The 21,788-nt window shown below is 40.3% G+C and overlaps 1 protein-coding gene across 4 annotated transcripts in view; it reads right to left on the bottom strand.

The window, feature by feature from the left end:
- Positions 1-8,497: 8,497 nt before the first annotated feature.
- FMN1 (formin 1) overlaps positions 8,498-21,788 on the bottom strand; it is a 369,260-nt gene continuing 355,969 nt past the window's right edge. For all 4 annotated transcript variants that reach the window (XM_034769715.1, XM_034769716.1, XM_034769719.1 and 1 more), the window contains 2 exons: positions 13,044-13,128; positions 8,498-9,497 (listed from right to left, as the gene is read on the bottom strand). In XM_034769715.1, coding sequence (XP_034625606.1) covers positions 9,453-9,497; positions 13,044-13,128 — 130 coding nt within the window. In that variant the 3' untranslated portion in view covers positions 8,498-9,452. The remainder of the gene's footprint in view (positions 9,498-13,043; positions 13,129-21,788) is intronic.

Here is a 21,788-nt window from a genome sequence, read left to right on the forward strand (position 1 = left end):
AGGTACAAGTTTTAAGTGAAGTCTCTTTGAACTAGTACTGGTTTGAAAGATTTTTAAAAGCAGTAAATAAAATGTTAAGAATCACACCATATGCCTGCTAAATCCTGATGTCCATCTATCACTGTCCACTTCTCCCAAAGTTAATCCTTCTCCATTTTTGCTTCTTATAACATACGACTATGGCTAGCTATAAGGTTTATAGTTTGGAAAGAAATATCTGAGAATAGTTCTACACCAAAAACATCCCCCAAACAAAAACACAACTTAAAAATTTCAGAAATGCCCTAAGTGGTTAAGGTCATTTCTATACTACGGGGACACTACTAGCTATTGTGCTGTAGCTATTCAGGCATAATCCTGTAGTGCAGACATAATCTATAGCAACAGAAGGGATTTTTCCATCTCTTGCTGGAACACCATCTCTTTGAACCACAGTAGCTAGGTTGACAAAAGCCCTCTTCCATCGATCTAGCTGCATCTACACTAGGGGTTAGGTCAGCATAGCTATGGCACTCAGGGGATATGAAATATCCTGGCATTAAACAGATATACAAACTGTAGCCATATTTGGCAAACACTTTCAATCAAGCTACATTTGCTCTTTTGGCATGTTTGCTATTTGCATTTGAAAGAATCATCCCACAGGTACCAGGGTGGATGGATAGTCACAGATGCAAGTTTCCTGGAGGCTCATCTGTCACTTAGAGAAAAACAAATTACTTATCATTTAGCATGTCTCCATAAAACATCCACTACTCACTCCATCTCCGAGCAGGAGCTCAGAGTCTCCTTCTTCCTTTGCTTACACACAGATCAATATAATTGAAAACCAGTGCATTAAGGCAAGAATGTACTTCAGTTGGCATTACTTCTCTGAACCTACAATCCTACAGCCTTTTAAATCCCCCGCCTCCAGCCTTCCCCACTTCTCACCCTGTTTGAGGATGATACTGTCTGCTTGGGGCACCAGAAACCCAACGGCTGCCCCTGGTTGTGTGTCCCCTTAAGGGTATACACGATCTGCTTCTTATGAGCAAAATGTCTGGGTCTGACAATTAGGCCTCTTTAGAGGACAGTCTGGTAGCCACCAGACTACAGTTTGCATATCTGTTTAATACAAGAAAATCTCATAATTTTTTAAATAAACTGGCAGTACTGCAGTAGACAGTCTCTTCTGGACTTCCTGCAGTGATGATGCACAGGAAAAGCAGTGAGCTTTATATTGTTTTGACAGCAATTATATTATTCCAGCTTTTTGTTTTTCAAGTATGCTACAGTCTCTCTCCACCTGAACCCTGGATAGATATGGAAAATATGTATGAAACAATGTCAGAACACTCGGATACTACTCCTCTGAGTGGATTGGCACAGAGATATCTTCCCCCAGAACTCCTTCCCGTGGATTTTCCTGCAGGAGGCAATGATCTGGGCCCACAGGATTACTTACACTAGTAAAGCTACTCACATGCATAAGTGCTTACAGGATCAGGCCCTCTAAAATGGCTTCATTCTACCACACATTACATTGTTGATGATACATTTGAGGTGATAGAGGCACAAAAGGAATCTAATCAGAAATATCTCAGAATCCCCTTTACTGGAGGTTTTTAAGAATGGGTTAGACAAACACCTCTCAGGGATGGTCTAGGTATACTTAATCCTGCCTCAGCATGGTGGGATGGACTAGATGACCTCTTGAGGTCCCTTCCAGTCCTGTATTTCTGTGAACTTTTGAATTCTTATTGCAAAAATAGGGTTTCATTTTTTGACCAGCTTGATTAATTTTGTCTTATTGTTTTGATCTGCTGTCAAATTAGATTAAGTGATTAAATACAATGTTTACAATTCAAGTTTTATTATACAATGAAAAAATTTGATGGAGGCATTTGTAAAGCTGAAGTAAAAACCGTGCATCTAGACTGTAGGTAAATAAAACAATCTAGTGCATCTTCTATCTATAGAGACATTTAAAAGAATACAAATGCCATTATATTTAATGTTTTGAACTAATTTATTGCATTATGTTGTTCTATGAAATACTATCACTATTATTCATGATTTTTAAAATGAAAGTTATGTCTCCACTACAAGCTATGGTATCACACAGGTATCCTCATGCTAGCTCTCATCTGAGCTAGCAGGCTAAAAATAGTAGTGTGACCACAGTAACCAGCTAGCGATCCTGGGTACAAACCCACCTGACCCCCTTGGGTACGTATTTGAGGCAACTAGCCTGGGCTGCCACTGCCACTGCCCATGCTACCATAGTTACACTACTATTTTTAGTCTACTACCTCGGATGACAAATTATGTCTATGTGAGTGGGGAATCACAATCCTAGCTCATAGTGTAGACATAGCCTAAAAAACAGTGTTCAGGGCAAATATTCATTTAGTTTGAACACTAATCTTTCACTACAGATGTGCTGAAGAGGGAAAAATAATAGACTTACTGAGTTTTATGTAAGAGACTAAAATTTCTGATTAAGAATATCATTAATGGTTTAATAGATTTTAAGGTCAGAAGGGACCAATAGGTCATCTAGTCTAACCTCCTGTATAACACAGGCCCTAGAATTTCATCCATTTATGCTTGTATTGAGCCTAAAAACTAGCGTTTGACTAAAGCACACCTTCCAGCAAGGCATCCAGTGTTTATCTGAAGTCATCAAGAGATGGAGAAATCATCACTTCCTTTGGTAAGTTGTGCCAGTGAATAACCACTCTCATTGTTAGTAACTTGAACCTTGTTTCTAATTTGAATTTAACTTCCACCCATTGGTTTTTGTTTTGTCTTTCTTTGCTAGACCAAAGAGCCCTTTAGTTTCTGGTATTTTCTCCTTTTAAAACTACTTATGTACTGTAATCAAGTCACCTCATTCTTTTTATTTGCTTTCTAATTATATGCAAACAAACAGAATTTTTTCCAAAACAAAGATAACTAAGAGAAGCCACAAGACTACTGACCCAAAGCCCATTAATAGGCACTTACAAATTCCTCAGAAAGTAAAGAAAGTGAGGTCCACAACAAAACTGGACTATACCCATCCAGAGCCAAGAATTTAAAAAACATATTCTTCATCAGGTTCCTATGGCATGATTTTCTATGATGTTGAGCTTTGATGGGTGCCTAAGTACAGATGCAAAGATGGGATTTTCAAAAGCACCTAAATGACTTACTTGGGGCACTGTTGAAAATCCCCTAACTTTAGGCACTCATTTTTGAAAATATTGGCCTAAGTGATGAAGCAAAATTCAGATCTAATCAAAATGGAATGGCATTACTAACTGAGCAAACAGGCAACTGCAATCTTCCACTGTGCTTGGCATTCATCAGGTATGGAAAACATTTAGAGCAGAGAAAGATGTTGCCATGAGTTTACTGGAAAACCAGGACAAGAAGTGCTATGTGAATCACATGGGCAACAGAATGGTGCCCCTTGTACTTCAGTTGGAAACGAACTAGGCCAGTCAGAGGGACAGTAGCTATTCACAACCTGCTTAGAGGCAAGTTTTAAATGCTTGACTAAGACAAGACAAACATGACTTACGGAGAAAGACTGAAGTAAATAAGCATACTATAGGTGTTACCATTCTTGATAAAACCAGTTGTTCATCTAATCACGTATTCTTCCTCCAGCAGTGGCCAATATTAATGTTTTAATAGAAGAAAAACAAAAAAATACTCACATCAATCAATTGACTTGGCTAGCTGAAATGTTATGGCATAAGAAAAAAACACATTTCTTTCAACCTTTACAGGCTATCAGATAGCACCAAAGATCATGAGATTTGATTACTTTGGTACCACTATCCTAGCCTGCACAGCTACAAATTACTTTAGATAAAGAAAATTTCTTGATTTTTGAAAACAAGAGAGCTCAAGAATAGATAACCTGCTGCTACAGTAAGCACTGGTTTTGATGGACCAGCATTCCACTGAGGTACTATTGAACTTAGGTTAATAGATTCCAAGGCCAGAAGGGACCATTGTGATCACAGTCTGACCTCCTGTGTAACACAGGCTATAGAACTTCCTCAAATAATTCCTAGAGCAGATCTTTTAGAAAAACAGCTGATATTGATTTAAAAATGGTCAGTGATGAAGAATCCACCATGACCCTTGATAAATTGCTCCAATAATTACTCCCCACTGTTAAAAATTTACACCTTATTGCCAGTCTGAATTTGTCTAGCTTCAACTTTCAGCCATTGAATCATGTTATAGCTTTCTCTGCTGGACTGAAGAGCCCATCATTAAACATTAGTTCCTTAAGTAGATACTTCTAGGCTGTAAACAAGTCACACCTTAACCTTCTCTTTGTCGAGCTAACAGACTGAGCTCCTTGAGTCTCTCACTATAAGGCATATTATCCAATCCTTTAATCATTCTCATGGCTCTTCTCTGAACCCTCTCCAATTTATCAATATCCTTCTTGGATGACAGCAGCTCCAGGGAAATCTATAGATATCCATTCCATGCATCTTTTATTTGGCGGCTAATGCCTTCACATTCAGCTTGGAGCTGGACATTGTACTGAGATACTCTTTAGCTGCTGTGACACGCGCTGTGGAGAGGGAGTTGTTAGCCAAGTTAAAGTTATGTCTATCTTTAGTATTTTGGAGGAAAGCTGCCACTTGCACTGCATCAGGTACAGCTTCAAGAGAGGTGGCAATGGTCAGAGCATTTGTGTAGAAAAGGCTCAGGCATTTTCACCACCATGCCATCCAACCCTCTTCAGAGAAGGTCTAGATGACATTGTTATAAAAAAATGTCCATGCCGTGGTGCTAGTGCAATGTTAGCTGGATTCACCCAAAAATGCTAGTATAGATAAGGCTTAAGAGGTTACCTGGTACTCTGATCCATTGGATGGTAGGAAGGAAAAGGCTGAGACATCCTCAATAGTTTAGAAAGGTTAGACTCCTAAGCTAAACTTCGTTCTTCCCAGGACTACTTGAAAGATTAAAGAAAGAACACTGAAAAAAATTCTCAGAGTGTCTGAAGATTCCAAGAGTACGTCTCCAGGGTGATCTAAGCCCCTGTAACTGCTGATAAGACTTACAAAATAGGTTTAATGTTTATTAATATTTTGGTTCATAAGTTATGTTGAAGTTTTTTCCTGTATATACAAAGTATTCTTCCTTCTGTTACAATGTTTATATATTTCAGCACTTGTCTTTATTAATTTTGGATTGGGGGATATTTACCTTTCAATGTTTCATGTTGTTTAAAATCATGCGGAACAATAATAAAGCGAAAGGGAAATTTCCATTTATAACAATGGTTGCATGTGTAAATCCCATGCACTTGGATGAAAGAATAGACTCCAAATGTCTGATTTACAGTACAATCTTTACACTTGGGGTTCTCTGTGGTACAAACCAGAAAGAAAACAAGCCTGTGTTTTATAAAATTCCTCAGGAGAGTTTTCCTGAAATAACATTCTATGAAACACTATATGCTTGACAAGGTGTCCATTTCAAATATGATATGTAAACAACTGCACTTTTTTATTTTACATGTTTTTACTCATCACCTGGTAGAAGAAGATGACTCAAATGTACAGTGGTTAGTTATTTTTCCTTCTGCTATCTGAGTATTTCAGTGATTCCAGTTTGTTTACATTTCCATATGCACTGGATCACAGGCTCATTCTATCAGTATTTTTCTCCACACAAACCTCTTCCAATTTCACTATAAATATATTCTTAGATCATTAAACTTACAAATGTGGATTTTCACAATAAAGCACACAATATAAAAGACAGATTTCCATAGGTCACTCATGGACAGATCAATAAGAAAAGTCATAAAAATAATATAATGTATATTGTTAAAATATCTCTAATATGCAAAATAATGTTTCATTTTGAAAGCTATAAGAGGTAACAGAAATATAGATATTCCCCTCACTCTCAAAATCTAATGGATGAAATAGTGTTTCACAGTTATAATGGCATTATAATTTATTCAGAACCTTACCTAACAAGCTAATGTGCAGTAGGTCTCATATGTTTATCCTTGGTAATGCTGAAAAATAGGGCCCTTTTAGACTGGTCTTTACAAACCTCCAAAGGCCAGGCAATAGCAAGGGGGTTAAAAGAAACTGTTGACTTTCTTTTCTTTCTACCTTTTCCTTTCCTCCTCCTTTCTATCTTTTCTATTCCTCCCCAGATCAGAAAGCTCAGGTTAAAAATCTGTCCTCAAAATACATCTGAAGTGCTTTCAACTTCCCTGACATAGCACTTTATGCGGTGCCATTGTGTTATTAGACAGAAACTTCAGGGGTATTCACATCCCAGGTTTTGATTCAGGCTGATCTCTAAATGTTAAATCTAGAGTACCTAAATAGTGCATAATTATATAATTTACATATACATATATGTAGGCTTGGAAGGATTCAATTTTTAATCAGTAAATGTCAGTAATTGTTGATTTCACCGTACACACATCAACCAACAAAAATAGTTCCGTCAATAATAATAGAAATTTACAGATAGGCAAAGTAAGAAAAAATGCTGCTTGAGAACTTGTTAGAGTTTGATTTAAGGATATTTACTTTGTATACTTCAACATCTGATGTTGACAATCTGTGTTTTAATGGTTATAAAACTTTAACTATTTGAAATACGTTTACTCTCATTAAATAATTATTGTCTGATTCCTCCGCCCCCCCCCAATTTTCTGCAATGATAAAAATTTAAATAATACTTAAAATTAACAGCAATATTATTCTTTAAAATAATAAAAATTGAATTCTGCCAAGTCTCAATATAATATCTATTAATCACCAATGTCACTTTTCTGCTAGAATAACTTCATTAAGATCAACAGGTGGCATCAGTATTAAAGGTCTCTGGCCACTTGTGGATATTGGCCAGTGGTCTACCAGCATGCTGTTTAGCTGGTCATGTCCATTCATTTAGAGTAAGGCTTACAATAGTCATTAAGTCCTGAGAAGGGGAATGGATCAAATGAACTAGATGTTCTTTTCCATTTAATCTAGTAGTAATCCTGCTAGTAATAAAAGGGTGGAAGTTTGAAACATAACTGCCCCCTTCAGGGAAAAAAATAATTACAATTAGAACTGGGTGGGAAAGTGTTTTCACAGCCAGTGAGAAATTATGAGATTTTGAAAAAAAAATTCTCCCTGAATTGGGACAAAAAGTCAAAAATCTCAAAAAATTTCATGAAGCAAGAATTAGAAAAAAATTGAAAGGTTTCATTTATATAAGTTTAAAACATTTCTTTTCAATTTTGACATTTAATATTTTTAAAGTATAAATTAACCACTATTTCTAAACAAAAAGTCATTTTGAACTCAAAATTTAAACATTTCATTTCAAAAATGTTTAAATGGGAAATTTTGACAATTATAAAACTTTTTTTCACAAAATTTTTTCAAACCAGGAGATCCGTTGAAAGCAATCTTTTCCCAAGAAGATTTTCTGTTTTGATGAATTTGCATTTTCTGATGAAAAATGTTTTGTCAGAAAATTCCCATCCAGCTCTAATTACAATATTCCAGAGTTTTTTGACAGGTACAGAACAATAACAGTAGTTTGCTTAGAGACTCATCAAAATCCTCTTGCCTACTGGTGTTCTTGAATCTTTGGCTTGTATGAGCACTATTGCTTATGTTGTATGTTGTTAATGCTGATTGCCAAAGTAGCTGCATTTCACCTATGTTTGTGCTTGGTTTGATGGAAGACAGAAAATTTTGATCTTTGGAATTTGCTTTCCTTCAGTCGGAAAAATAGTACCACCATATCACTTGCGCTTGAATGTTCTCGCAAATTTCCATGCTAACTGAGGGAGCACCCCCTCCCCATGAATCTATTTACTTCCATTGATCTATAATTGATTTTTCATTGGTAGCATATTTACACATATTAGGTCTATCAACAGCAGCTACAAATTCCAAAATATATAGGGCTATCTTACCTCCCTTAACTTTACACCTCTACCGCGATATAACGCGACCCGATATAACATGAATTCGGATATAACGCGGTAAAGCAGTGCTACGGAGGGGTGGGGCTGCACACTCCGGCGGATCAAAGCAAGTTCGATATAACGCAGTTTCACCTATAACGCGGTAAGATTTTTTGGCTCCTGAGGACAGCGTTATATCGGGGTAGAGGTGTATTTGTTCAGAACTCTCCAAATGAGAAACATAAATAGTTGCTTTTTTAGTTGAAGTCTATTGTTTGTCTATAACAAAAGTTCTATTTATTTTTAATAGTCACTATTTTTATTCTACCTTGAAACTTTGTCTGCTGCAAGGATCTCTCTTTCTAAGAACCTGATCCTGTGATGTAATGAGTGCCTGAAAGTACCAGTGGAGCTCAGGGCACTCAGCAGGGCATTTCACAAAGAGTGGTTATATTATGACCAGATGACAGCAAGATTCTCTTACTTCCTCCTCAAATTCTAACATTGTAGAGTACATGTTTGTGTTATTCATACAGATATAAATATATGGGGAGACAAGAGAAGGTTGTATAGTATGTTTTATAGTGAGGTGCTTATTGTTAAAGAATATGAACTTCAATAGAATTTAAAGCCAGAACTTTAGCAGTAAATATATGACTCAATGGAGATGTGTTATGCACTATAGTTAGATGAATGATAACAAATAAATTATCTTATGGCATTGATAATTTGGAAAAAAAAAATGCTTCTGTCCTTTGTCTTTTTGAATCAGACAAAATGAAGAACACATAAGAAACATCAAGTCAAAACCATAAAAATAATTTGCCAGTTATATCATCTACATATTATAAGACAACAGAATCTGAAGCTATTTCTCTCTCCACATGTGCAAAATATTATTCCTATTTCAATGCATATGGCATAGACTGAGTTTTCTATAAAAATAATTGTAATAAAATACAGAATACATTAATGATAATAAACTTGCATCAGTTTTAACAAATGAATTTAATACTTATTTAGACTATCAAAAATGATTTAGAATCAAAGTTGCCCTCAGTTGTCCTGAGGTCTAAAAGCTTACGATAGAATAGCCTTTCATGAGTTGAACTGTACCTCTGTGGTAATCTACATGAAGCTAAAGTAAGCAATATACAGGTTGTTAGCTGTTACTTAATTCAACATCCAAAATCCTGTGTTTATCTTTTCTGCATTAGTGCACAATGCATAGAGTACTTTAAATAACCATTTAGAAAAGAATTACATTTTAAGCCATGTAAGGAAGAGTTATATAAAACCCTTCATAATTCCCCTGTAAACAGCTTCTTAGTGTTCCCGCTACTGAATGAGCAAACTCTTTATAAAGGATTGGAAAGTCTTTAGTGGATTGTCTCAGAAAGAGATGAGAAAAGCAGAACTGCATAACATTGACATAAGGTGCTCCCTGGGGAATGGGCATAGTAAAGCATCATGCAAGGTATTAAGTCACACTGTCATTATTTTCATGTGTCTTCTTTCAGTTAGTGGTCACACTGGCTTCCTTCTGACGTAGTTTTTCTTTCTGTTGTTCAGGAAAAAAGAGCTTTATTATCATTCTTGTCTTTAATTTTCCATCTGTTCTCAAATTGCAACAAGCATGTGGTCTAGAACACTGAACTGAGGAGTAGCAAACCAGTCATAGTAGATTGGAGCCTTTTTTTCCTCCAGAAAATTAACTCCGGGAGTGCCATAAATCTCTAAACTATGCTCGTTTGTCATTTCCTGCAAAGATTTCTTTCAACACACAATGCTCAACTATCAAACCCCATAAATGCCTTTCTATGAATTTAACTAGTTCTATATGTCTTTAAGGAGTCAGTTACTTTAAATACAAACAAGAAATTTTGCAAAGATCAATGCTGCTGCAGAAAGCTGGAAACATTTCAAAACAGTGGATACAAAATGTATGATTTTAATAGCTTCTTCCATTCTGCTTTCAAAGCTGACCCTCATAGAAGCCCATTGTGGGCAGTAGGGAAAAAAAAGTTTAATTTGCTGAACTGCATGGGCATTGCTACCTTGATTGACAGGAGGGTTTTTTCTGAGTTGGAAGTAAGGAGGCATCTCCTGAGAAATGAAGTGAAATTTCTTGAGGCAGAACAAGTTAAAAAGCAATTGTTGCTGCTGTTGCTCTGATCTTGAAAAGGTAGAAGTAGAAAAGTTAACAGGTCAGCTAAAATGTTTGAATGTTCTCTCTTTAGAAACAAAAACCTCAGTGCAATTCATGACAATATTCCACTTACTTCCATGTGTTCAGAATGATTAGAGTGGAAACGTACCAAAAATGCTAATCAGATTTTGGAGAAGAGAATTATTATATATTTCCCTCACACACCCCCATATCCCTCTCCTCCCTCCTCCCCTGCCTGGAGCCTCCTCACACACCCAGAACTCCTCATTTCTGGCCCCACCCCAGAGCCCACACTCTAGCCAGAGCCCTCACCCCCTTCTGCATCCCAACCCCAATTTTGTGAGCATTCATAGCTCGCCATACAATTTCTATACCCAGATGTGGCCCTCGGGCCAAAAAGTTTGCCCACCCCAATCTAGACCATCCCTAACAGCTGTCTGTCTAACCTGTTCTTAAAAATCTCCAATGATGGAGATTCCACAACCTCCCTAGGCAATTTATTCCAGTGCTTAATCACCCTGACAGTTAGCCCTGGTCTACACTAGGTGCGGGGTCGACCTAAGATATGCAACTTCAGCTACGCAAATAGCGTAGCTGAAGTTGGAGTATCTTAGGTCGACTTACCTGGCCCTGAGGACGGTGGTGAGTCGACCACTGCCGCTCCCCTGTCGACTGTGCTTCTGCCTCTCGTGAGCTGGAGTTCCTCGGGGAGTCGACAGGGAGCGCGTAGGGGGATCGATTTAGCCGCGTCTAGACAAGACACGATAAATCGATCCCCAATAGATTGATCGCTACCCACCGATCCGACCGGTAGTGAAGACCTGCCCTTAGGAAGTTTTTCCTAATGTCCAACTTAAATTGCCCTTGCTGCAATTTAAACCCATTGCTTCTTGTCCTATCCTCAAAGGTTAAGGAGAATAATTTTTCTCCCTCCTCCTTATAACAATCTTTTAACGTACTTGAAAACTGGTATCATGTCCCTCCTCAGTTTTCTGTTCACCAGACTAAACAAACGCAAATTTTTCAATCTTCTCTCATCGGTCATATTTTCTAGATCTTTAATAATTTTTGTTGCTCTTCTCTGGACTTTCTCCAATTTGTCCACATCTTTCATGAAGTGTGGTGCCCAGTTAAGGCCTAATCAGCACGTAGTAGAGTGGAAGAATTACTTCTCATGTCTTGCTTATAACACTCCTGCTAATACATCCCAGAATGATGTTTGCTTTTTTTGCAACAGTGTTACACTGTTGACTCATATTTAGCTTGCGATCCACTATGACCGCCAGATCCCTTTCTGCAGTACTCCTTCCTAGGCAGTCACTTCCCATTTTGTATGTGTGCAACTGATTGTTCCTTCCTAAATGGAGTACTTTGCATTTGTCCTTATTGAATTTCATCCTATTTACTACATCCCATATTCTTGATCAGTTTTAGACCTATGTAACAACTCAGTTTAAAACGGGCGGGCAAACCTTTTGGCTGGAGGGCCACATCGGGTTTCGGAAATTGTATGGAGGACCAGTTAGGGGAGGCTGTGCCTCCCCAAACAGCCAGGCATGGCTTGGCCCCCGCCCCTTCTCGCCCCATGACGCTCCCCCCCCCCCCGGGACTCCTTCCCCATCCAACCCCTCCCGCCCCCTGGAACTCCTGCCCCATCCAACCACCCCTTCTCCCTGACCACCCCCAGAACCCCTGCCCCTGACTGCCCCCCCCACCGCCCCATCCAACCCCCCCCCTCATTCTTGACTGCCCCTCCCTGGGACTCCTGCCCCATCCAACCCCCCCTTCTCCCTGACCGCCCTGGAACCCCTGCCCCTGACTGCCCCCCGCTACCACATCCAACCCCCCCTCCTTCCTGACTGCCCCGCATTCAACCCCCCCCCGTTCCCTGCCTCTGACTGCCCCGACCCCTATCCACAGCCCCGCCCTCAACCACCACCTCGAACTCCCCTGCCCTCTATCCAACCCCATCTGCTTCCTGCCCCCTTACCACGCTGCCTGGAGCACCGGTGGCTGGTTGTGCTACAGCTGCGCTGCCCGGAGCCAGGCACACCACTGCACAGCACAGAGCACCGGGTCAGGCCCCGGCTCTGCAGCTGCACTGCCCGGCCGCCAAGAGCATTGTGCCGGTGGTGGGGCGAGCTGAGGCTGCGGGGGAGGGGGAAAAGCAGGGGAGGGGCCGGGGGCCAGCCTCCTGGGCCAGGAGCTCAGGGGCTGGGCAGAAGGGGCCGGATGTGGCCGTGGGCCGTAGTTTGCCCACCTCTGGTTTAAAAACTATTCTTAAGCATGGTTATTGTGGCCAAACATGATTCTTAGCCATGGTTTGGTTGGCCAGTATGCTTTTAATTTAATTTTGCTCAAGCCTAAGTGCCTCACAAAAAAACAGATAATGCTCAGTCCCTGCCCAAAGACAACACTGTAAATTTGACAAGGTACAACAAAAAGTGAGGCTCAAAAACAAAGAAGTGTCCAGAAAGGACAAGGGTAAATGATATTATGTTAGGCTGTTAATTTTTTTAAAAATTCCCCCCTCACTTAACAAGGGGAGATGTCAGAAGAGTGTCTTTAGGAGAGGTTTGAATCAAGACAAGAAGGGGGGGCTTTTTGAACAGGTCTGGATAGAGCATTCTAAAGGGTGGCAGGGAAAAAGGCACAGAGACTTGTGAGGTAAAAAGACAAGAATAGTGGCTTCTTCCATACTTTGCCATTCAAACCAGTTAGAGCCAGAGTTGGCCACAAGAGAATTTAAATAAGGTTTAAATCCATTTCTAAACTCAGTTGTTACACCACTGAAGGCGAGGCCTTAAAGATTTTTCCCCTGGACCAATATCAGTTTGCTGCTTTCCAACTGACTAAACATGCATGCTACTAGCGACACTTCAATGAGAAATGCAAAGCACAGTTTCTCAGTGTGTTATGCTGAAGAATATATCATACCAGACTAGCCGTGGGATTGATTTTCTTTGTTTCAACCTTTTTCTCTTCAGTTAACTTGCTTACGAATTTCTGAGCCTCTTTCAGTCTGAAACAAAATACAGCACAAAATATACTATTAGATACAAGAAAACAAAACTGTTTTACATCCAACTGGTATACTTACACATTCATCAACCACCATCCTGCCATGCGGGCAGGGGACTGGACTCGATGACTATATGATGCTATAAGGAGGGCTTTGGGATGTATGGCCACTGGGAGGCTTTCGGGGACAGACACCTGTTCTCGCGGGATGGGCTCCACCTGAGTAGGGAAGGAAATAGACTTCTGGGAGGGAGGCTGGCTCATCTTATCAAAAGAGCTTTAAACTAGGAAGTTTGGGGAGAAGGTTGGGAGATGCACAGTTAATCTCCACGCCAGATTCCAGTATGGAAAAGGTGAGTAAAATGAGAGGAGACATAGCCGGGGAGATGAGATTGGACATAGGAAGGACAGGGGGGATGGACGCAAGGAGGCCCGCAACTTATAGTGCTACTAATGGGAGACAGGCTAAACGACATACATTAGGGTGTTTATACACCAATGCCAGAAGCCTAGGTAATAAAATGGAGGAATTGGAGCTCTTGGTCCAAGAGCTGAAACCAGATATCGTAGGAATAACAGAAACGTGGTGGAATGGCAGTCACGACTGGAACGCAGGTATGGAGGGGTATGCGCTGTTTAGGAAAGACCGGAATAAAGGTAAAGGTGGGGGGGTGGCATTGTATGTCAATAGTGAAATAAGCTGTAAAGAAATAATAGTTGATGGATTAGATAACACAGAGTCCGTCTGGGCAATACTCACACTGGGTAATAGGACTACTAGAGCCTCTCCGGGGATAGTGCTTGGAGTGTGCTATAGACCGCCGGGATCGACCCAGGATATGGATAAGGAACTATTTAATGTGTTTAGAGAAGTAATTACTAATAGAAACTGTGTAATTATGGGGGACTTTAACTTCCCAGATATAGATTGGGGCACAAACGCTAGTAGTAATAATAGGGCTCAGATGTTCCTAGATGTGCTTGCTGATCAATTCCTTCATCAAGTGGTAGCTGAACCAACGAGGGGGGAGGCCATTTTAGATTTGATTCTGGTAAGTAGTGAGGACCTCGTTGAGGAAGTGGTAGTGGGGGACAATTTGGGCTCCAGTGATCATGAACTAATTCGGTTTAAAATACATGGGAGGAGTAACAGAATTAAGTCAAAGACTAGGGTTTATAATTTTAAAAAGGCCAATTTTAACAAATTAAGGGGACTGGTAAGGGAAGTGGATTGGGCAAACGTATTAATGGATCTAAAGGCAGAAGAAGCCTGGGATTACTTCAAGTTAAAGATGCATGAGCTGTCGGAGGCCTGCATTCCAAAAAAGGGAAAAAGATTACAAAGCAGGAGATTTAGACCAAGCTGGATGAGCGACCGACTCAAAGGGGCGATTAGGAAGAAACAGAAAGCGTACAAAGAGTGGAAGAGGGGAGGGATTAGTAAAGAAACTTACCTTAGCGAAGTCAGAGAATGTAGAGATAGAGTGAGAAAGGCCAAAGGCCGTGTAGAGTTGGACCTAGCGAGGGGAATTAAAAGCAATAGTAAGAGGTTTTACAGCCACATAAATAGGAAGAAAGCAAAGAAAGAAGAAGTGGGACCGCTGAAGACTATTGCCGGAGAGGAGATTAAAGACAATCTAGGCATGGCGCAATATCTCAATGAATATTTTGCATCGGTGTTTAATGAGGCCAATGAAGGTATTAGGGATGCTAGCATCACTACAGAGGGGCATTCAGGATGGGGGATTACCGTATCCGAGGTAGAAACAAAACTTGAATGCCTTAATGGGGCTAAGTCGGGAGGACCGGACGATTTTCATCCGAGAATATTGAAGGAATTGGCGCGGGAAATAGCAGGCCCGTTAGCGATAATATTTAATGTATCTGTAAACTCGGGGGTGGTCCCGTTAGACTGGAGAATAGCTAATGTGGTTCCTATTTTCAAGAAAGGGAAAAAAAGTGATCCAGGTAACTACAGGCCTGTTAGTTTAACATCTGTAGTGTGCAAGGTGTTAGAGAAAATTCTGAAAGAGAAACTAGTTGAGGACCTGGAGGTTAGTGGCAATTGCGATAAATTACAACATGGTTTTACGAAGGGCAGATCGTGCCAAACGAATCTGATCTCCTTCTTTGAGAAAGTAACGGATTTATTAGATAAGGGAAATGCGGTGGACCTAATATACCTGGATTTCAGTAAAGCGTTTGATACTGTACCCCATGAGGAATTATTGGTTAAACTGAAAAACATGGGGATCGATATGAAAATCCAGAGGTGGATAAGGAATTGGTTAATGGGGAGAATGCAGCGGGTCGTATTAAAGGGTGAACTGTCGGGTTGGAGGGAGGTTACTAGTGGAGTGCCTCAAGGTTCGGTTTTGGGACCCATTTTATTTAATTTATTTATAACTGACCTCGGGACCGATTGCAGGAGTGGGCTGATAAAGTTTGCGGATGATACGAAGGTGGGAGGCATTGTAAATTCGGAGGAGGATAGGGATATCCTGCAGGGAGACTTGAATGAGCTTGTGAATTGGAGTATCAGGAATAGGATGAAATTTAATAGTAAAAAGTGTAAGGTGATGCATTTGGGGATGACTAATAAAAATTTTAGTTACAAGATGGGGACGCATTGGTTAGAAGTAACGGAAGAGGAGAAGGACCTAGGGGTCCTGGTAGACCGCAGGATGACTATGAGTCGACAATGCGACGTGGCGGTGAAAAAAGCCAATGCTGTCTTGGGATGCATTAGGCGAGGTATATCTAGTAGGGATAAGGAGGTCCTGCTTCCGTTGTACAAGGCGCTGGTGAGACCTCATTTGGAGTACTGTGTGCAGTTCTGGTCTCCCATGTTTAAAAAAGATGAACTTAAACTGGAACGGGTGCAGAGAAGGGCCACTAGGATGATCAGAGGAATGGAAAACCTGTCGTATGAAAAGAGACTAGAGGAGCTTGGGTTGTTTAGTCTGACAAAGCGAAGGCTGAGGGGGGATATGATTGCTATCTTTAACTATATTAGAGGGATTAATACGAGGGAGGGAGAAGAATTATTCCAGCTTAGTACTAATGTGGATACGAGAACGAATGGACATAAACTGGCCGTGGGGAGGTTCAGCCTTGAAATTAGACGCAGGTTTCTGACCGTCAGAGGGGTGAAATATTGGAACGGCCTTCCGAGGGAAACGGTGGGGGCGACGGACCTGTCTGGTTTTAAGATTAAGTTAGATAAATTTATGGAGGGAATGGTTTAATGGTAAAACATAGTAGTCAAGGAAAACCAAGAAATGGTAGGTAAATTGTATAATGGCTGACAGGGGTCAGGCTGGAGACTCTTGCCTATATGCTCGGGGTCTTACTGATCGCCATATTTGGGGTCGGGAAGGAATTTTCCTCCAGGGCAGATTGGCTGAGCCTCTGGAGGTTTTTCGCCTTCCTCCGCAGCATGGGGCAGGGATCTCTAGCAGGAGGGTTTCTGCCAATTGAAGTCACCTAAAACAGGATTGGGGACTTCAACAGCAGAGTCCAGGGAAGGGGTAGGGACGGTTTTATGGCCTGCAGCATGCAGGGGGTCAGACCAGATGATCATAATGGTCCCTTCTGACCTTAAAGTCTATGAGTCTATGAGTCTATGAGACCTCTCGAGGTCCCTTCCAGTCCTAGAATCTATGAATCTATGAATCTCTGGTTTCTTTAAAAGCATTGCTCAATGAATGATGAGACTAAAGGAATACAAGGCAAAGACGAACAGCAACATCAAGTGTAAATAATGATCTAGTGTTATTAACTAAAATTTGTTCAGTTGCACCTACTAAAATATTATAGCAGCAGATATGAATGAATTCTCAACTAGAGGAAAATAAAAAAATGGAAGGACTTAGGCCCTGATCCTGCTATGCAATGCACACGGGCAAGCCCCCACACCCATGTGGAGCCCCACTGAAATCATGAAGGATTTTTTTCCCCCCTCAAGGAGAGGGACAGAATCTTCTGTTTCCAAAATCCTCCTGTTGTTTTGAGTGTTGTGCAGGGCGGGCATCTTGAATCAGCTGTGGTGGGAGGAGGGGAAGTAAGCCATTCAGAAGTCAGGGAGAGGAAAAAGAAAACCTAACAACTTAGCAGAAAAGTGATCTGATTCTCATCTTTAAGGGGGGTGGGGTGGAGGGAGGGGAATCAGTGGCATTAACAAACTGATGCTCCAAACAAGGTAAAAAAGTGAGTGGAAATTCTTGGGGTTCTCTCTTTAGGTAATTTAGAAACATTGCCAGCACCTTTCAAAGCACCATTTGTCTGATATTGGCCATTAAAACATATGCTTATGAAATTTGAAATTTAATGTTATCCTATGAAATCAGACCGTTATCTCTACACAAAACTGCACTTTTTTTCTATTAACCTCCCCTACACCCCATACTAGAGATTGCAACCTTCCAACTTTCCATATCACTAGCGCTCTGACAGTGTAAACACTTAGTTTATACTTCAATTTGGAACATCCAAGAGGAAAGGAAATTGCAAGTAAATTTTGATCACAAAAAGAAAATCCAATTTCCACTACTGTACACCGAAACAGTTTTTTCTTATAAACTTTATAGTTCTTGGCATTGTCATACTGAGAAATTTTACCTTCTCCTTTTACTTAGCTTTTCCTTTTTCTATGCCCAGGCAATAAAGTATTTAAAATACCAAATCCAGTTCAAACCACCTTTGATACACTAAATTTTGGAAGAATTTTCCATGTAAAGCAACAAGTAACGTGGATTAGTTCTGCAATTACTGACATGGACTTCCTTCCCTCTTGTACCACTGTGTACCGCTTTCCTCCAGCAGCAACTGGGATTCCTGACATTTTTATTAAAATATATTCATAAATATGTTGCAGTGTTTATCAGTGTCCAATTCATTTTTAAAACTTAACATTTCTTGTTTGAACTATGTATTTTGGAAGCTTCTGTTTGACAATTGTTAGCATTTGAAACTTCTTTATTTCCTTGCAAATGCCTAAGAGCATGAGGGAACAGTGAAGTTACTTTTAAGAAGCCTTACTTCCAACACTACTTACGTTCTATGTTGATAGATGCTATAGAAATACCTTAAATTAGATTGATGTGAGATTTAGTTTACACAATATCAAGTTTGTTTACAGTTTTAGTTATACCTTTTGTTCTTATAAATTATAATACTTATTTTATTAGCATGCCCAGATGTCTACAAGTTATTGAACTTTTAACATGCTACCTATGTCACCTCTTCACAACTCTCAGATAGCAAATAAGGTTTGCTTTTTAATGACACGATGACTGCTAGTCATCGAAGAGTACACACCTCATAATTGCAAAGGTTATAATGGCAAAGTGCCTCTCAGTTTTTAAAGGCAGTTACTATTTTTAGATTCAGTAGGACCAAACTGGGATGGTCAGGATTCTATGAACGCCGTCATTTTGGACCACCTATTTGTGAGTCCTAAGTTTCTCTCCCTCCCTGCGGTTATGGTTGTTGTACTGGCACTATGGGCTTTTTCCAAACAACTTCAAAATAAACTGAGCAAACATCTTAACCACAGAGAATCTTAGAGATGGTAAACTCAAGTTAAAAAATTCTGAATAGATAAGGTCATCTTAAATGATATACTTATGGTCCTGAGACTACAGTAGAACCTCAGAGTTATGAACACCAGGGTTACTAGGGTCAGGGTTACTGATCGGTAACATACCTCATCTGGAACCGGAAGTACTTAATCAGACAGCAGCAGAGACAAAAAAAGAAAAAAGAAAATACAGCGCTGGACTGTGCTAAATGTAAAGTACTAAAAAAGGGAACATTAAAAAAAAGGGCTTGACAATGGAAGAAAACTGTTTCTGTGCTTGTTTCAATTAAATTAAGATGGTTAAAAGCAGCATTTTTCTTCTGCATAGTAAAGTTTCAAAGCTGTAGCATGTCAACGTTCAGTTGTAAACTTTTGAAAGAACTATAACGCTTTGTTCCGAGTGACGAACATTTCAGAATTACGAACAACCTCCATTCCTGAGGGTTTTCGTAACTGAGGTTCTACTATACCTGCTAATGCTTACCTGTCAGATATTAGTGCAGAACTGAAAAGCTTTTCTAGTTGAAACAGACTAATATGTTGCTTACCATATCACTTTTATGAAACAAAGGGCTTGTCCACATGGTGCAGTAATGTGCACTATGAGGCCATGATTTCTAAAGTGCACTAATGTGTTGTGCATTCATTGGTCTGGATAGCTCCTGCTGGTGTGCACTAAAGGTTCGTGAATGTGTGACAGGTAAGGATTAGCATGGAGTCTCAGCACCACAAGTATATAATTTAAGACAGACTTAACTATTCAATATTTTTTAAATTGAATTGCCCTAGTTATAAGAAAGTGGTTAGTTCAGTAATTAGGTCAGTAAAGTAACCACACTGTGAAGAGGCTTTATAAATAATAGCAGCCCCCGCCTACTCTTGGAAATGATACTGCTACTAGCCACTGTGTGTTGAAATACAAGCCTAGAAATGGCTAAAATAAAATGAAGTAAAAACTAACTTAATGCAAAAGACAGTTAGCTGAAGGCAGCTATTGTCTAATCCCTCGTCCCACTTGTATATTCTACTTTTTAAAATATAAAATAAACCTGAAAATACCTTTGCCTATTAAAAGTTATGGTAGTTTTCCAGCAAAAATTACAAATATTTATAATACACTTTGGAGCTGTATGAACCTCTAAAGTAGCATATGTGTACCACTGCAACTATTTTTTTTAATAGACTAACCAAATAAACAAAAACATAATACATGGCTATAAGCACAATTCAGACAGATTACTAGGCAAGCTTAATTAGCCAGTTATGCTTACAGCTGCATGGATATTATAAATAAAATATGCAGCACCACCCTTTCTCTGCTTATTGTGTCCATTTTCTGCCCTCTTCACTTGGTGTAAACAGAAATGTTGTTGCCACTCGTATAATGAATGTAATGATTAGGAAATAGTATCTGAAATTATTTCCAGCTACAAATAAATAGTAAGTGAAGTACATGGCTTGTGTGATTTGGCTTAGAGATTAGTAAAACTACAGATAAAGTTCATTTACATAGACAGGAATAAACTCTTAATTATTGTCTGACATTGTCTTAGGTGGAGATACTATGTAAATAACCGATTTGCAGGGATATCACACCACATACTATTATTTTTAATCACTTTAAAATAAATTATTTAATGTGTCATAAAGCAAGTCCTTTAAGAAGTTAAATGCAGTTTATGAGAATTTATATAGACTTAAATTGCTGTACTCCTTCCTATAAAAGTATAAACTTCCTTGCTTTTTTTAACTGTCAATTACTTGTTCTCAGTTTACAATAAAACAAAAGGCAACAGAATGGCAAACTGGAAGTTAAACAAATAAATCCGACTAAATATCCCTTTTTACTTTTCTGAGAGTAACTGCAGTTATATTAAGTATTAATGAAGATGGTCAGTTTAATATTGTACACATTACAGAAATCAGGTGAAAGGAAAAGGTATTCCTGAGAGTAGGGGAGCAGTCTATAACCCTTTTGTTCAATAGGATGGCCAGCAAAACAGCTGAAGAGGACTTCTAGAAAACATTACTAATGTGGTTTTGACAAGGCTAATAATATAAGGGTCTCAGCCTGCTTGAGAGTCACTGGAGAATAAACAGGTTGTGAGGCTTAACAAATAAATAAATAAAACGAATAGGTGTCCACTTTGTCTCGTTATTTGAGCTCATTTGTTAGTCAAGTGTTAAATGAGTCATCAACCTGGAGATGGGGGGCGGGGCAGGATCTGACAGCCAAAGAACTCCCTAAAAAGTAGGAAAATCATGAATGAACTAAAATAACCAACTAGATGTGATAACAGGGTGTGACGGGGGAGCTGACCCTCACTGGCTGGCAAAGGGTTAATAGCAGCCCTTGGATCGACTGCGCAGAACCCAGCCAATCAGAGGAAGGCTTAGAAGCAGCCAATCATGGCCAGGCTGAGCCCTATAAGAAGGGCTGCAGGGCAGAGAGGAGCTGTGTCTCTCTCTGGAGCTTGAGGGAGAAGGACTGGCTGCCTGTAGAGAGAAGTACCTGGGACAGAGCAGTGCTGAGCAGGGCAGGGAGCAAGTGGAGCTCCAGCCTGGCTGGCTCCCACCCAGACAGTGGTCTTGATATAGGGGCTGAGTAGGTGCTGGGGCTATGGGGAAGTGGCTCAGGGAAAGCAGGCATTGGCAGAGGGGAAGGAGAGGCAGTGAGCAGCTGCCAGCTACAGGGTCCCTCGGTCGGGATCCAGAGTAGCGGGCAGGCTTGGAACTCCCTCTTTGCCCCACTGGTTGCCAAAGGAAGTGGCCCAGCAAAGGACTGCAGTTTGTCCCTGAGCGAGGGGCTGGACTAGGGGTTGCAGTTTGCCACTGCGGCGAGAGGCCGGGTGAAGGACTGTCGGTTCCCCCAGAAGGCAGGAGACAATGGAGTTGGGGCACAGCTGGAGAGCCGTGCCCTGAGGAGGAGGCTGTGGTCCGGCAGCAACGTGGGTCCCCACACACAGCGGAGATGGTGGAGAAGCAGTGATGGAGAGTGAGACAGCACAAGAGGTGCCCTGCTGATGAACAGAACTAATTCTTGGAGCAACCAGCAGGAGGTGCCACGGTGGTGAGCACGA

This window comes from Trachemys scripta, chromosome 4 (assembly GCF_013100865.1).
Source record: "Trachemys scripta elegans isolate TJP31775 chromosome 4, CAS_Tse_1.0, whole genome shotgun sequence".
In the NCBI taxonomy this organism is placed as follows: domain Eukaryota; kingdom Metazoa; phylum Chordata; order Testudines; family Emydidae; genus Trachemys; species Trachemys scripta.